Raw genomic sequence first — 15883 nt, 5'->3', positions numbered from 1 at the left:
CTGAAATTGCTAATCAAATTTGAGGTGGAAAATTATTCCCTAGCATGTAATATATTAGCGTAACAATCTGTCTGGACATCTAATGGACAAGACTAGTCTTGTTAATATACTATGGAACACATCCTTAAATGTTGACAAGTACAGTACAGATAACATAATTTCTCGCATTCATGATTGAAATAAGCTAAGTTTACCTACCAGCTGGATTTTTAGAGAAGAATATTCAGAGAAAAGAATGAAAAACAAAAGGATGCATTAAAGCATGTATGGAATGTAAACAGGTTGATTTGGTACAAATTCACTTCAAGACCATGTTAGAGTCTCTGGCAGGAAGAAAAGTAACAAGAAATGAGCACAGAAATTGATAAATGAAATACAAACAGAGCACATTCCTTCGATAAGGTATATTTTACTTTAACCTCATTCCTTAAACTTATTCCTATTCAGAGCAGCTGAAACTTTTCCCTCCCATGCAAACAGGTTATACATAAATCACACAAGAACAGCTATAAAACAAGCATTGTTTCAGTGGCTATAGACAATCATATTGCTACCATAATCAAGGACCTTTAGTGCTTCCTTGGGTGGGAAATCAAGAAAAAATATCAATCCGCACTGTTATATGGTATGTGATTTTCAGAATTTAACATAAATCCAGACTCACAGCAACCATGGTTACATAGAACAAAGTGTATTACTGTTTAATAGTCCAGTACTTTTGGTTACTGCACAGTGAACAGATGATGACACACACAAGACATTTATTATGAAAAATAAACAAAAACATTGAAGAGCTCAAATTAGAAAAAGAGAACGCTTAGAGCCTGGCAGAAAATTTTTTTTTTTTTCACTGACAACACCAGACTGGAAGTGGAAGTACTCTGTAAAGGCCATGTCTTTAAAGCCCACTCCCTTGCATTGAATATGTTGCATCTGATTCTAATAAAATCCACCACATAAAAATAAACACACCAGACTATTGGCACCTCATGATATGAGAAGTGAATACGACCCACTTTTCTATTTGCACGTCAAGAGCATTATCACTTGAGCCAATATTGATCAACATGGCTAAATGCAAACATGTTTCATCAATGATCGACATGTGATACATACATTTTTCAGTCTCATCATGAACCTGTGCTTATGTGCTTCATGGTCTGCTTCCATTTGATTTTTTTTTTTTAAAGCACAGCTCTGCACATTAATGCGCCAGTCATCTCCGAGACTGAGATACCAAGATGTTGATACAAAGCATCATTAAAAATACACAGCATGACATCAAGTTGGCAACACCACATCATCAAATTGGCAACACTGTACAGTTGTTAGCATTGGCACATGTACTCTCCATCCACAGTAGTTCCAGTGTGGACATCCTATGCATTGCATACACTCCATTAGGCAGACTGCGTCATATGCAAGACAATAAACACAGCTCCATTCACACCATTCTCATTCAAGAACCTGATACTTACATTACGGTATATCTAATCATGTTACAAAATAAATGACTACACAGAGTGACTCTGAAAGCTTTGTCAGGATCACTGAATTATTCATTAACTGCAAGGAAAGTAAATTCCAATGAGAAAACTAGACAGATTGAACACAATATACATGTACACTCTTTGTTTGAGTTTGCAAAAGCATTTTCTGACCTGTTGCACTTGGTGTAATCTTTTGAAATGATGTAATTTAAAACATCTTTCTCTTTGGGTAAATTCCATCTTCATCAGCCAGTTTTTTGTTTTTGCTTTTGTTTTGTTTTGTTTTGTTTTGTTTTGTTTTGTTTTGTTTTGTTTTGTTTTGTTTTGTTTTGTTTTGTTTTGTTTTTGCCTTATTTACCCAATAAATGAAGAGTTTATATACAGCATGTAAACAATGACATGAACATTATAATATTATTTGTTCTAAAGAAGAGTGACAAAAAGGCCTTCAAAACAAAACAAAAAAAACAACTGCATTTGTAAGGATAATGTCCTTCCCCCTTTATATGGTGGGGTAATATTCTAATTATGTATGCTGTGAATTAGGGTTTATTTCATGTGACCATTTGGAAAGCAATGAAGTTTGTAAGCAGGCAACCACTGAACCAATGGTTGAAGTCCCCTACAAAGGACTAGGTAATGAGGATAAAGTGCCTTGCCCGATAAAGTGCCTTGCCTGAGGGCACAACTACTGCTGTTAGGGGTCTCAAACCATAGACCTTGGGATCGATAGTCCATCGTCTCATCCACAGAGCCACAGTGCCTCCTCAATAAAATCTATGTAACTTATGTTGCTTAATTTGCCATCATTCTGAAAGATTATGTGTGCATTAGTTCTGGATGAAGCAGAGTTGCCTTCAAGCCACAGTGCAAATTTATGATATTCTTGTGTTGAGTTGAAGCTGGATTGGAACCAGCAATGGCTGTAGGCTTTGATAATTGTCTGTGGAATGTTAACCTCTGTTTTGTCTCCAGAGAATGCACAAAGAACTCCTCAGTGAAGTCTCCAAAGACAGGGTACAGGTCAGCAAAATAATGGCATGACCAGTTTATACTGCGCTACTTTGTATTGGAGGTTAGAGGTCTGAGGTCAATTAACCCATCACTGATATCAGGTAGAAATGTTTTGAAGCAAGCAGCCTGTTTTATGTTGAAACAAATCATAACAGGGGAATGTACCCAATATCCAGATCCAACAGGTGTAGTGATTTCAAGTTCATCAAGTGAGGAAAGCTGGAGCACTCAAGACGCAGAATAAGAAAGTCTGATTTCACCAAGTTCATTAACAACAAATTTGTAAGAGGTTAAATTTTGATTCACAATGGCACATATCGTAAAAAGAAGTGTTATCCACCACAGATGTCATATGTTGCTTCAGAATTCCTTTGAATGAAACCTCACCATGTAAACAAAGTTTAGTGAATCCTGAACCCACATAGAGATGTTACCAATATTGCAATATCGGCTGCTGAGTCCTCTACATTCAGATGTGCATGGAAGGATCTGACTGACAGTGTGAATAATATTTGACTACTGGTGAAAAGATGTGGTCGTAGATAAACAGAAATGCCTTCTAAGCCTTGTTGTGGAGAGAAAAGATGAAGTGTAATGATCTTAGGATACTGAGAAATGAAAAAGCAAGAATCCACATTGCATGTCAAAAAAAAAACCTTACACCAGAATTTCTGTGTGTTACACTTTGAAATTGGTAAATGTCACTGATTGGTCGAAAACCAGCAACATTCGCATTTTCCTCTAAAATGAAAAACGATGGCAACATCTTAATGCAACCAGATTCTGACTGGGTTCGCCTGCATAACACCAGTCAGGCTGTCGACTTCAATAAGCCAAGAAGGTGGACAAATTGATTTGGGCCGGTCAGTCCGTCTTGCCCAGAGCGGCTATCCGTTCCAGCAGTGGAGGGTGCGAGTAGTGGACGGCCGAGTAGAGCCAGTCAGCCACGGGGAATCCCAGGTTGTCCTTGTGAAGCTTGATGAGGGCCATGCGAAGCGGGGAGGCCTTGTGGAGGGAGCGGGCAAAGGCGTCGGCCTGGAACTCGAAACGGCGCGTTAGGACCGTCATGAGGAAAGACAGGACCTTGGCGAAGAGAGATAAGAACAATGTCTTGGGAATCGGTCGACTAGCAACTGAAGATTGCACTATTATAAATAGGTAGAGTATAATATGCATTGTGATTGGTTAGATTGCATCACACGATTGTGAGAAATCTGTGGTGTAGTAGCACGGTCGTGCCACTATACCGGTCCCTTACAGCATGCCAGCGCTTTGTTTACGCAGAGATTTGCACAGTGAGGAACGTAGTAGGACGAGGCCAAGCCTTTCAATGCACGCATACGCAGAACACTGAACACACAAAGTAGCAGTTTATTATACACAAGTCTGCTCTACGCACTTACGTGGCAGAGCTAGCTGTACATAAACAAGGTTATCGCTCTGCATTTAAAAAAAAATATAAAAATCTATGGTGAGTTGATTGTTAGATCTAGTAGTTCTCCAAGGGCCTAGACCTACGAAAATGCTTGTTTATCGAGAGGCCTATTTACTGTAACAATTATGACATGTTCTATTGCTGCACCAGTACTGGACTATAGAACTGCAAATACTATTCTCCTTCGTGCAGTTCGACTAACCTCGGCCTCCAACCTCGGTGAAACAAAACACCAGCACTTGGGAAAATTAAGTATTTGTTGTTCTACAATCCAGCATAGTGATGGAATGGCAACTTCCCATAGCAACAGCCAATCAGGAAGCTGAATTCTTGTTATTTCCTTGACAATCGCCATTCCAGTAATAAGAGTTGCTATAATATCAACTTTTTTATGAAATGGGGCTGAGATCATCCACAAACTGCCTGATAAGGGCAATGCCTAGGCAACCTACCTCGTTGTACGGTGAGAAGACAAACTGGAATATGATTAGTAGGCCAATGAGGGTTGGGTAGGTGTCGTAGAAGCCAAAGGCGTTGAAGAACTCGGTCCGCTCAATCAGCAGAGCAAACAGGAATAGACACAGGAAGATGTTGACCTTTGACACAAAAACATAGATTTTAAACACAACATGATGCTTTGCTCTATGCTGCGATACAAAATCAAACAAATCAAAGACATAATGAAAAGTTTTCTTTTCTTTGTATACAAAATTGCATAGTTACACATTGCACTCTCTGAATACGACAGGATAAAGAAATTTCAATGATACTGGTAATCTAGTATGTAGTAAAAATAAAAAAATAGGTATATATATATATATATATATATATATATATTTGGACAAGACATTCACCAGATATTGCCCTTATTCTGCACAGGAAATGGTTTATATGCACTATCATAGTCTTTAGCGCACAGCTAAATGAAAAATCAACCTTTTCACGATTAAATCAGTTACAGATGAAATTCAAGAACTTGATCTTGAAAATCCGTCGGTGATATTCACAAGAGTGAATATACTGTATTTCCATCTCCACTGGCTCCTTTCTTATACCCTAACCCCATTATAGACCTGTGTAAAGACAAGATACCAGAGTACTAGGCAGAAACTGCACAATACAACTCACTTGACTGATGACAAAGTTCTTAAGATTGTGTCCCAGCTTCCAGTGACCCAGCTCATGGGCCAGAACAGCGAGGACCTCCTCCGTGTTGCAGCCGGTCTTCTTTTTCTTCTCTTCCTTCTCTTCCTCCTTCGTCTCCTCCTCTTTCCCATCTGTCTCTCCAGCGGCAGTGTCGTCACTGGACAGCAACTTCTCTTCTTCTTCCTTCTTTTCTTCCCCTTCGCCGTCTTCCTTTGCCTCCTTCGCCTGCCATAGAATAAGAAAATAGATTATGAAAATATGGAAAGCTCTTTGGGGCACTGACGATATTATTGCTCTGAAGGATATCAACCCTATGCTACATGTACGACCAGAGGAGCTTTCTCGGAGGGTCAATACATGGAGTTGAGAACCTGGGGGTAATAGTATTTACAATGCCCCAAATAACGGCAATCCATCTGTTTTATACCTTTGAAAATTACATGAAATTTTCCTGGCCATACACGAGTGTACTAGCAAATTCACATATCTGCACTGCCAAGGATGTTTGAATGCAACCACATCAGACAAGGGTCTTCTCTCGTTCTTAAAGGAAGCCAAGCCTTTACAGTGTACATGCTACTCTATGCTGCTACAAATCAAAAGAAAGTGATTCAGTACTATGGGGCAGGTTGGGTACTATGGGAATGAAGGTAATTGTTGAATTCATGCCCCCAATTTCAACCAATCAGAATCAAAGACTCATCAAATGAGGTATACCCTAGTAAAAGCTTTGAGACACTCACTTGAGGCTTTATACCACCTGAAATCAGTTGCACAAAATTTGAAGTTACATATCTTAACAATTTCCTATCTAGGAATGTTTAGGTATTGGAAGCTTTTAAGTTTTAATGGGAAACTAGAAATGTCGCTATGGCGACTGTTATGCCTCCGCCATAATGCATGATTCTCCTAATAGGTCTAGATAGTACATGTGGACAATGTGTGATTACATTTTCACAAAACTGGCAAAATATTGAAATGACAAGTTTGTCACAAATGTGTTGAATGTTCACCTTCCTTGACCTTGGTTTAATTGGATGAATAGGAGAGCATGTATTTGGGGATTTAAGGACTTTAACTTGACTTTGACCCATTCATACATTTATGCATTGAGTAATTTTCATGGTACCAGTATGGAGAAAAAGTGCAATTTCTGTACTGAATAGTAAATTGTTACCATGTTCATCTGGCCTTTGACCCTAAAATTCATAAGATAATGACTTTCAGGTAGAACATGCATAGATATGCAGTAAGTTTCCCGATAAATTGAGCCACTTCTGAGATATGGAGGAAAAAGTTAGTTCAGCACTTTCACTTGATCTTTGACCTTTTGACCTTTGAGGCAATAAAAAAGAAAAAGAAAAAAAAACTCTCCAGAGAATTTCTATTAGGTTACACATGCATACACCAAGTGTAAAAAAAAAATACTAATCCTGCTGGCATTGCATGAACATGAGGGAAATAGTAAAATTTTGAAGTGTTGCACTTGACCTTTGACCCCTGACCTTTGACCCATGAACCCTACATTCTTTAGATAATCACTGCCAGTCAGTACATGTATATATACTATGTTCCATGAAGATACCTTGAACAATTTTCCAATTTACAGAGAAAAAAAAGAAGTTTTAATACTTTTACTCGACCTTTTGACCTTTGACCTTTGACCTCATGACCCAAACAGAGAATCTAAATTGGGTAATACATGCATACACTAAGTTACAAGAAAATATCTTCAGGCATTGCATAGATATGGTGGAAATAGTGAAATTTTATGTATTTGACCTTGACCTTTTGACCTTTGACCTTGAGCACGTGCACCCAAAAGTTGATAGGCACAACTTCACCCCCTAATACACATACATGCCAAGTTTCATTAGGATACCTCAACAGCTTTTGATAGTTACCTTGTCCACAAAATTCATTACGGACGGACGGAAAGACGGACGGACGGACGGAAGGACGGACGGACGGACGGACGGACGGACGGACGGACGGACAACCCGAAAACATAATGCCTCCGGCACCACTTTGTGGCGGAGGCATAAAAAAGTGAAAATAAAGTTTGAATTGAATTGAATTGAATGGAGCATGTTTTAATGACAAATTTTAACTTACCTACTGTGCTTTAGGAAATGTCTTATTGTTTGCTTGCATCAATATCTCAAGGAGATTCACTCAAAATGGGGTACAGTGAAACCTTATTAGAGAAGAGGTCAGATATAACAAAACCCATTCATAACAAGGCAACGTTTACGATCCCAACTCAATCGACGCATTTCCTGAGGAGCAAAAACAAATCAAGTGTGTATTGTGCGCAAAGTCTAGCACGTGGTATGCGTACTGCATACCAGCCTGCCTATCATGGGACGTGGGGTGTAATTTTTAGGCGCTTGCCCATGTGTATGGGAGCCCCATCATACACAGTTTTTGCCCCTCAGCATGGCTTGGTGACTCGACTGGAACCTTGTTTATAACAAGAATATTCATGGTTTTTAAGCCCTTGCTACAGCAAGGTTACCCTCTGGCCAGCTTTCTGAAAGACCGCACAACTCACCTTGTCCACTGGAGTGTAGTCTTCAAGGAGAGTGTCAAAGAGGACGATCCGCTTGTTCTTGAAGAAGCCGTAAAAGTATGCGTTGCTATGGGATGAGCGCTTTGATCCTGGGTGGAAGATTTAAACATCAATCTTTATGTGTTGCTTACATCAACCTGCTACTACGGATTTGCCCCATGTGGTATTTTGGTTGGTGTCTGTGGTGAGCATTTGCATGGAATTTTACTGCATTGCCCCGTAATTTTGATGGCAGTTTCAGTATGCTTCATTTTGGAAATTTACATTTTAAGACCCATTAACTAAATTCACATTGCTCCTCTACCCTCCCCTGAAAAGAATGCAAATGAAAGACAGAAAAATGAGATAACGAAAAACAAGGTAATTTTTCAATATATGTTTATGTAAAATAAGGTACTTTAAGATTGCCATGTACAACAATCATTTCTTTCCCAACACTATGGTAAATGCAAGTTATAATTACAAGTGCATGAAGCTTTTTGTGTGGTAACACCTGACATGATGTATTAAAAATGAGGGCAACTACAATTATTAGCAAGAGATACGTGTAACATACATCTAAACCATGCACACATAGCATAGTGTCAATAACCCTGCCCCTTTACCCCAGCTCCCGACAACCCAAAGAAAAAAGTGCAAACCTTCCACAACGTAGAGTTTGTAGAGGGGAAACTCAATGCTCTTTGCCAAGCCTTCAATCTTGGTCCTCAGGTCTCCCTCAGGGAGGGGCGTAAACTTGTCAAAGAGGGGTGCAATGTAGTCAGCGTAGATGGTAATCAAGAACTGGGCAGCACACGGGGGAAAAAAAAGCAGTTAATGGCAATGAATCTGAACTTAAAACACAGCACTCATTATTAGGTTTGGTCAAAATCAGTATGATATATATACACACGTGGGTGTAAGTAGATATTGCCGTATCACAACAAAGCAAGTTTGTGTGCATACAGTTCATAATACAGTGGACTCCTGTTAAAATGAAGTCCTGGGGACTGGCAGTTTTCTGTAGTTATATCAAAATTTGGTAATAACCAAACAAATTAACGATAAAAAACATACAATAATTTTTGCGACCTGGATTTTTGTTTCGTTGCAACCGGAATTTCATTATAACCGTGTTCGTTATAATGGGAGTGCACTGTAAAAAGTTTAATGGTAGGGAGATAAGGAAGCTGTAACTACATTCTAGCATAATTAGCCACAATTTGGGTGAGGTAGAAAATGAATAATACTGAGGAGAAACGGTCAAACATTTCACTTGAGAAAGAGAATAACGGGAAAGAAAGATGCTTTTGGCAAGCATTACCACAGAGATGACAAGAGTGAAGGCCCAGGCGTAGATGAAGAAATACTGCCCTCCCATCCTGATGATGAAGAGCAGTCCAGCCAGGATGGGAAGGGAGATGGCCTGCATCACAACAAACTTCTTCAGCTGGTCCTTGACAAAGAATCCCAGTGTCTATGATGATGGGCACCACGTACATAATATCACAGATGGGCAGTGAACAGGAGATGGACAAAAATTTAAGATCTTAACAGTACATCTGTATATAATGTCTTTTTTTTTTTTATAACAATTTGCTGCTTTCAATGGACACTAACTTCATTGATGGGAGTGATACTGTAAAACATGAAACATTCGTGGCGTGAAATTTTCATGAATTAGAGCCAACAACCTTTTTCATGGCATGAAATTTTTGCGAATTGCCACTGGCGCTCAATCATGTAGTGTAAACAAGAACTTTCGCATGCATTTTAATTTTGCGAATCTTGGCGCTTGCAAAATTCACGAAACTAAATTGCACACGAACATTCCTCATTTTACAGTAGTATAGTGTGACTAGATCATAGCATTCTTGGGGCAACAAACCCTCATATCTCAAAAGCATTCAGGAGAGTGAAAAAAAGATGAAAGCCTAAGTACTCTAACAAGTGAGATGGTCTTTCCTTTGACATGCAGTGGTGGCTTCATTTTTCTCTTCCTTTCTGTTTTTTTTTTTTTTTTTTGTGGGGGCGGGGATAAGACAGCCAGAATTCACATAGGGCATCACTTACTGATTATCTGACAATTGATTTTTTGAAAAAGAATGTGATTTTCACGGAAATTTGAGTTACGATCTCCTCCCCGATTGCTGATTTCTACCAAATTTGGTCAAATTCCAGTCCTGTATTTCTGAGAAGATGAAATGTCAAAAATGTCATTATGTACGTGAGTGCTCTGAAGAATTCTATAATTGGAAACTCATGGATTTGGTTGTTTGGAAATTAAATTATGTGTTGTTTTTTTCCTCCCTTTTCCTCTCTCCTGAATATTCTCTGGAGATAATAGCGAGGGTATCAAACACTTATGTTTAAAGAAATACAATTGTGACTTCCACAACAGAATAAAGTGGGTTGTCAACAACTGACCAGATATGTTTTTCTTTTCTTTTTTTTTTAAAGGAAAAAGGCCTACAAAAATGGCACACCTGTTTGTTGAAGCCATGCCTCTCCTCAATGACAAAAGTACTGTAGAGAACCCAAGGAAGTCCAACAATGGTGGAGAATATCGAAGCAAGCAACATGAAGACAACTGACTGTGTGATCTGTGTGGCAAAAATAACAGTTCATGTTTACCGCAATCGTGAGTGATGTTGATAATAACAACACTCATGACAGAAATAATCATTGCAAAATAAAGACATGAAACATCGCAACAGCAAAAGTGACAAGAACTAATGACTAACAATGAGAAGCAAAATTATACGATTAACAATACCAGTGGCAACAATGTACACTCCCTACGCACCTGAATCAATCATAAAAATCATAAAAGGCAGAAAGAAGAAGAAGACAAGAACAATAGAGGAAAGAACAGGGAGTATTTGATGAAGCATCTCATTACAACAAAATTTTCTGACAAACTGCTTAAATAAGCTACTGAAATCCTTGCATCTGACTGGTTGAAAGCAAATTTGTCCAGAAAAATATATGCGACAAAACACTTAATCAAATGCCCCAATAGCAATACAAAATAGGCAAAGCACTGACTGACCGACCAACTGATTTACTGATTGATAGACTTACTTACTTACTCACTTACAATGTACGTACTTTATGTACTTACCTCATATTCTGTTCCTAAGCCAATATGGCCCATCACTTTCCCTGCAGCCATCCAAAGGAATGGGATTCCACCATAGATCAATATAACCTGTGGAGATGTAGTAAAGCAGGTAAGGGAAAGATGTCTTCAAACAAATTTCTTCTCAAAGAAGAAAAAACAAGCAAGTGGTGTACTAGGGACTAAAAACTAATTTAAAGCATTATTAATGTCATTTTAAATTGTAAAGTATAATCACATCTACACAAACACATGTGCACATCACATCAGAAATATTGCCAGATGTAATATTTATGTTTCAAACAAAAATGTTAAGCTACATAAACCAGCACAATGTAGATTTGAGTCAAACAATATTTCTGTTTGAGGAAACCTCCAGCAAACTCTCTCAAACACTCGAGTTGACAGGATCTCATGCATTTCATTTTATTATTGTAAAGACATTTAATTAAAAAAAACACAGTTTACAGGAATCAATTCATGCTCTGAGTCAAAGGCAACAAAATACTTGAAGATATCTCACGACATTCACAGGTAATAGGGTTGTTCTTCTCATACCTATGTAGTCAAGAATGAAAATTTGAAATATTTAATAATTACAATGATTTACTCTATCAGTTTTAAAATTTGTTGTCTTAATCTTATTATGGCAAATGACATCTGAAAATTCCTGTTATCAAGTAAATTTCATAAACTAAAAGTGTTGACATAGACAGCCTAGTCTAAGACACCCTGTAATCGTGGCTGTATCAAAATCAACATGCAGTTTTTGCATTTAGATTCAATTACATTCAATTCTTTCATCTTAGTCTTACCTATAATCAACAATATGTAATAATGCTAAACTGAGGTTGTCAGTTGATACCAACAACTTTGCAAGTTTACATTACATCATTGTTCACCAAACAATTTACAGATAGTTCTTCTTTACATAAGATGTACCTGTATGCATCATGCCAAATGGGAATTATTTCAAATAAAAAAGACATAGAAAATGAGAGAATCAACGAAATCTTGCTCTCTCATTTAATTAGTTCAGACTCACAGATGACTCCAGCTGGTCATAGATCCCATGCCAGAATCCAAAGCTGCTTTTATCGAGGCCATAGAGGCGCGCCTTCTGAAACGTCTCGTGATCAATCACATCATTCAGAGAGGCAGGCACTTCCTTCGTGTTCCGATAAATATTTCGCTGGAAATTGAAAGCAACAAGGTATTACACTCAAAGCAAGTCACCCATAATTTGACCAGCATAATGCCGTCCAAAAATTTGACCACTTGCTACATGTAAGAAACCATGTAGTATTCAATGCTTTTGTGCACGGTCAAACTTTTTGGCAAGGGAGGTTGAACCTTGGTGCGGGCGCCATTACAGATGCAGATTCAGCAAATCTGCTTTTTAATACACTCACAAATTAGAACTAGAAGACACAATAATGCAGCTTTATCGGGATTTTATAACATTTAGAACACTTCACACAAAACATTGATTCTCATTTCAGAAATAACCAAGGTTAGCTCTGCCAGAAAGGACTTGATAGAAACACAGAGTGGATCTAGGTTTGTTTGTTTGTTTGTTTTGTTGTTGTTGTTTTTTTTGGGGGGGGGTTAAATGATGTTGAATTTATGCCGTTTGCTAGATTTTCTGTGTTTTCTCTCATTAAATTATATGTTCAATAATTTAAGGTAATTTACTGCTACTTTACTGTAAGTCTAACTGGTGAAACAACTGGTCATGTAGGCTCTACCTCTCTATAACGCTAACGTTAGACATTCTACACATGCTAATATGAAATCAATGCATGGACGTGGATGACCCACGACAATTAAAATCTAACAGTTGAGTTTAAAACTAGGCCTAGCCTGGGGTAACTATGCACAACCCAGTCGCTGTAGGTAGCTATTTGCACAGCGTACTAATAGCGTCTGGTCGGGCTAAGCCTGGGGGCAGTGAGTGGGGCTGAAAAAGAGCTGGGCGCTGGGCTCAGCTAGCAATGCCAATGCCACGGCTAAGCTAGACCAACTGTCTTTGGACCGGCCGTTTGCTTTGTTGTCTTTACAAGTTTGGCTCCACTCACTGCCATGTTGTATGCTGACGCAAAAGAACAAACCGTTGTGCATAAATTACAACCACTTCTACACATCAGGTAGAATCTATTGGGTAGGACCCGACAGTGTGCCAGAGATTTTAACAGAGATGATGATCATGTTCATAGGAGATGAATTTACAGTACGCTGAAATGAACATATGGGACTTAGACACACACTGTATGAACAGATGATGGGGTATTGAAGGAAACATAAATGTTACACAAAGCCATGGATTCATTACCTGACGGTGAGACAAGTATGTCTCCCAAAGGTACACGATCCACAAAAACAAAAATATCGCCCAAAAGATGTTTTGAGGGTTGTAAAATCCAACTGCTTCGCTGGTCACTTCCATTTTCGAAGCCGTAAATGCTGACGAATACTAAGTAATTTGCAGGTGCGCCATCACGCGACAGATTGCCGACTACTCAGTATACCGTAATTGAGAAAAGTTTTGCAATTTCGCGAAAGAGAGTGTGCACAGTGTGCGTGTGCGTTGTGTGTGAGTGCAAGTAGCCTACAACTATGCGAGTGTGGGTATGGGTAAAAAAGGATGATGATAATGATAAATGAAAAGAAATGGAAGAAATTTCGGAAAAAAATAATAAAGATCACAAAACCCCATTATGACTTTCCGATCGAGGGTTAGCCTTTCGGATATGTACCTTGGTCATTCATGAGTCTTATAGGTATATGTTTTTGTGGTGTTTGTCTTGTTCTTGTCTACTGTTTGTTCTTTATTTGCTCTCTTGTAATTCTCGGTTATTTACGCTGTTTTCTTTCCTATTCCTACCTCTACCCCCTTTTCTGTTCCCTCCTCCTCCTCATCCTCTTACATTCTTTCATGCTGTCTCTTATCTCATCCTCCTGGGGTCTCTGCCATGCATGCTCTCAATAATGCATTCGGTGCTCGGTGACACCGAGTGGTCGTCCTATTTCTTTCTGACTCCCAGATGATGCGAGTCGAAGACTTTGCTTTTCATTCATTAAACAGTGATGAGTTTTTGAAATGTTCAGACATAACACGGAAACATAGACAACTAATGACCCCTCTAGTAAAGATTATCAGTTACCTTTTGATTTTTTATGAGGATAGTGTTTGTCAGAATAACACTGAACAATATCCAGGTTCAGAATATTTCTCAATTAATAATATCAAATTTTTGATTGAAGGTAATGATTGTGACAATAATTTGTCTTTAATGCATCTGAATATAAGGAATTTGAATCATAATTTTGATAATTTTCGCTTCCATTTATGGATGGCACTCATGGATCCTTTTTTAATGTAATAGGTCTTAGTGAAACATGGACCACTCGGGGTTTTACTTCTATGTTTTCACTCCCAGGTTATGATTTCATACATAATAGCAGAAATCAGAAAATGGGCGGAGGCTGGATTATGTTATTCATGATGAATTGGATTGTATGAGTGAAGCTGTTGAATCACTTGTTATTGAAATTAAGGTCCCTTATTCAAAGAATATAATTGTGTCAGTATTATATAGACCTAATTCAAATATTTATGTTTTTTTTATTATGTACAATCCCTATTATCAAACCCAACTTTTAATGATAAAGATTGTTTTATTATGTATGGGAGATTTTAATGTTGATTTGTCATAGTTTCAGATTTTAAACACTGCCTAAAATTTTCTGGATATAATGACTTCCTCGTCTTTTTTACCGCTTATAACAAAACCAACTCGTGTAACCAATCATTCTGCAACACTTATCGATAATATATTTTGTAACATCAGCCCTTTACCTGCCTCCGGAATTATTTTATCAGATTTATCTGACCATTACCCCATTTTCACTTATATCCCCCTTAAACGTAGAATTTCTTAAAGCCTCCTTTGGTTAGTTTCCGGAAAATAACACCTGACAATATAGTTAGGTTACAAGACGAGTTAAACAGAGTGGACTGAACCGATGTGTAATATGATAATGAAGATCCAACTGAAGCTTATGATTTGTTCATGCAAACGCTAATTTCTATTCTGGATAAGCATGTTTCTATTATTACCCCCAAAAAAAAATGTATCAATTACAAAAGATATCCTAGGCTGCCTTGAATCTCTGTTGCGATCGATTAATCGTAAGAATAATTTGTATCATGTTGATAAAATTAAACGCACTCAGCAATCTCATCATAAGTATACTTCATATAAGAATGTACTCGCGCAAGTAATACGGAGTGAGAAACGTAAATATTTTATAAATCAGTTATTTTTGTTCAAACATGATATTCAAAATACGTGGAAAACTATTAATACAGCTACTAATAAAAATACGGAGAAACCACGTATTACCACAATTAAACATAATGATTTGATTATTAATGATGTTACATCCATTTCAAATATGTTTAATCAGTATTTCTTACAAATAGGCAATAATCTTGCTTGCAATATTTCGGATACTCAAAAGAAGTTTTCTGAGTTTCTATACAATCTCGTAATCCCAACTCATTGTTTTTCCTTCCTTTAGAGAGAAATGAATTATTAGATATTGCTCAGAATTTAAAAAACAAGAAAAGCGCTTGTCATGACAGTATTGATAATGTTCTTTTGAAAAATATTATGAATTTTATTGTTGACCCATTGGTACATGTTTTTAATTTGTCTTTGTGTAACGGAGTAAATTTGTCCCTGAGGATATGCAAATTTCTAGAGTAATTCCCATTTATAAAAAAAGGGATAGGGAAGATGTTTGTAATTATCGACCTATATCTTTGTTGACTTCTATTTCGAAATTACTTGAAAAAGTTGTTCATTTTAGATTATTAAAGTTTTTGGATATTCACAAAATAATTTCTGATTATCAGTTTGGTTTCCGGCAAAACCACAAGACATCCCACGCAATACTTACCTTTCTAGATAAAGTTTCAAAAGTCATTGATCAATTTCATCATACATTGGCGTTTTCCTGGACTACTCCAAGGCCTTTGATACCATTAACCACAATATACTTCTTTATAAATTATCACATTATGGTATCCGAGGAAAGGCCTTGGAGTGGTTCCGAGGTTA

General features: G+C 37.7%; 1 protein-coding gene across 1 annotated transcript; it reads right to left on the bottom strand.

The window, feature by feature from the left end:
* Positions 1-902: 902 nt before the first annotated feature.
* LOC139717542 (CAAX prenyl protease 1 homolog) lies at positions 903-13225 on the bottom strand. Its single transcript, XM_071629051.1, has 10 exons — positions 13090-13225; positions 11803-11949; positions 10761-10847; positions 10123-10239; positions 8961-9113; positions 8299-8440; positions 7640-7746; positions 5068-5310; positions 4392-4535; positions 903-3587 (listed from the first exon to the last, which is right to left on the bottom strand). Exons 1-10 carry the CDS (start codon positions 13201-13203, stop codon positions 3369-3371), a joined length of 1473 nt encoding a protein of 490 aa, XP_071485152.1. The 5' UTR covers positions 13204-13225; the 3' UTR covers positions 903-3368.
* Positions 13226-15883: the final 2658 nt, after the last annotated feature.

This window comes from Diadema antillarum, unplaced genomic scaffold (genome assembly GCF_040938485.1).
Source record: "Diadema antillarum isolate AM-2024a unplaced genomic scaffold, OU_Dant_1.0 scf00000076, whole genome shotgun sequence".
In the NCBI taxonomy this organism is placed as follows: Eukaryota; Metazoa; Echinodermata; class Echinoidea; order Diadematoida; family Diadematidae; genus Diadema; species Diadema antillarum.
This window is presented reverse-complemented; position numbering and strand designations above follow the sequence as displayed.

Coding starts and splice junctions, on each gene's coding strand:
- LOC139717542 (XM_071629051.1), bottom strand. CDS start 13,203: ATGGAAGTGACCAGCGAAGCAGTTGGATTTTACAACCCTCAAAACATC. Junction 10,240..10,760: donor GCTTAGGAACAGAATATGAG/GTAAGTACATAA, acceptor TTTGCCACACAG/ATCACACAGTCAGTTGTCTT. Junction 4,536..5,067: donor AGAACTTTGTCATCAGTCAA/GTGAGTTGTATT, acceptor TTTGTGTCAAAG/GTCAACATCTTCCTGTGTCT.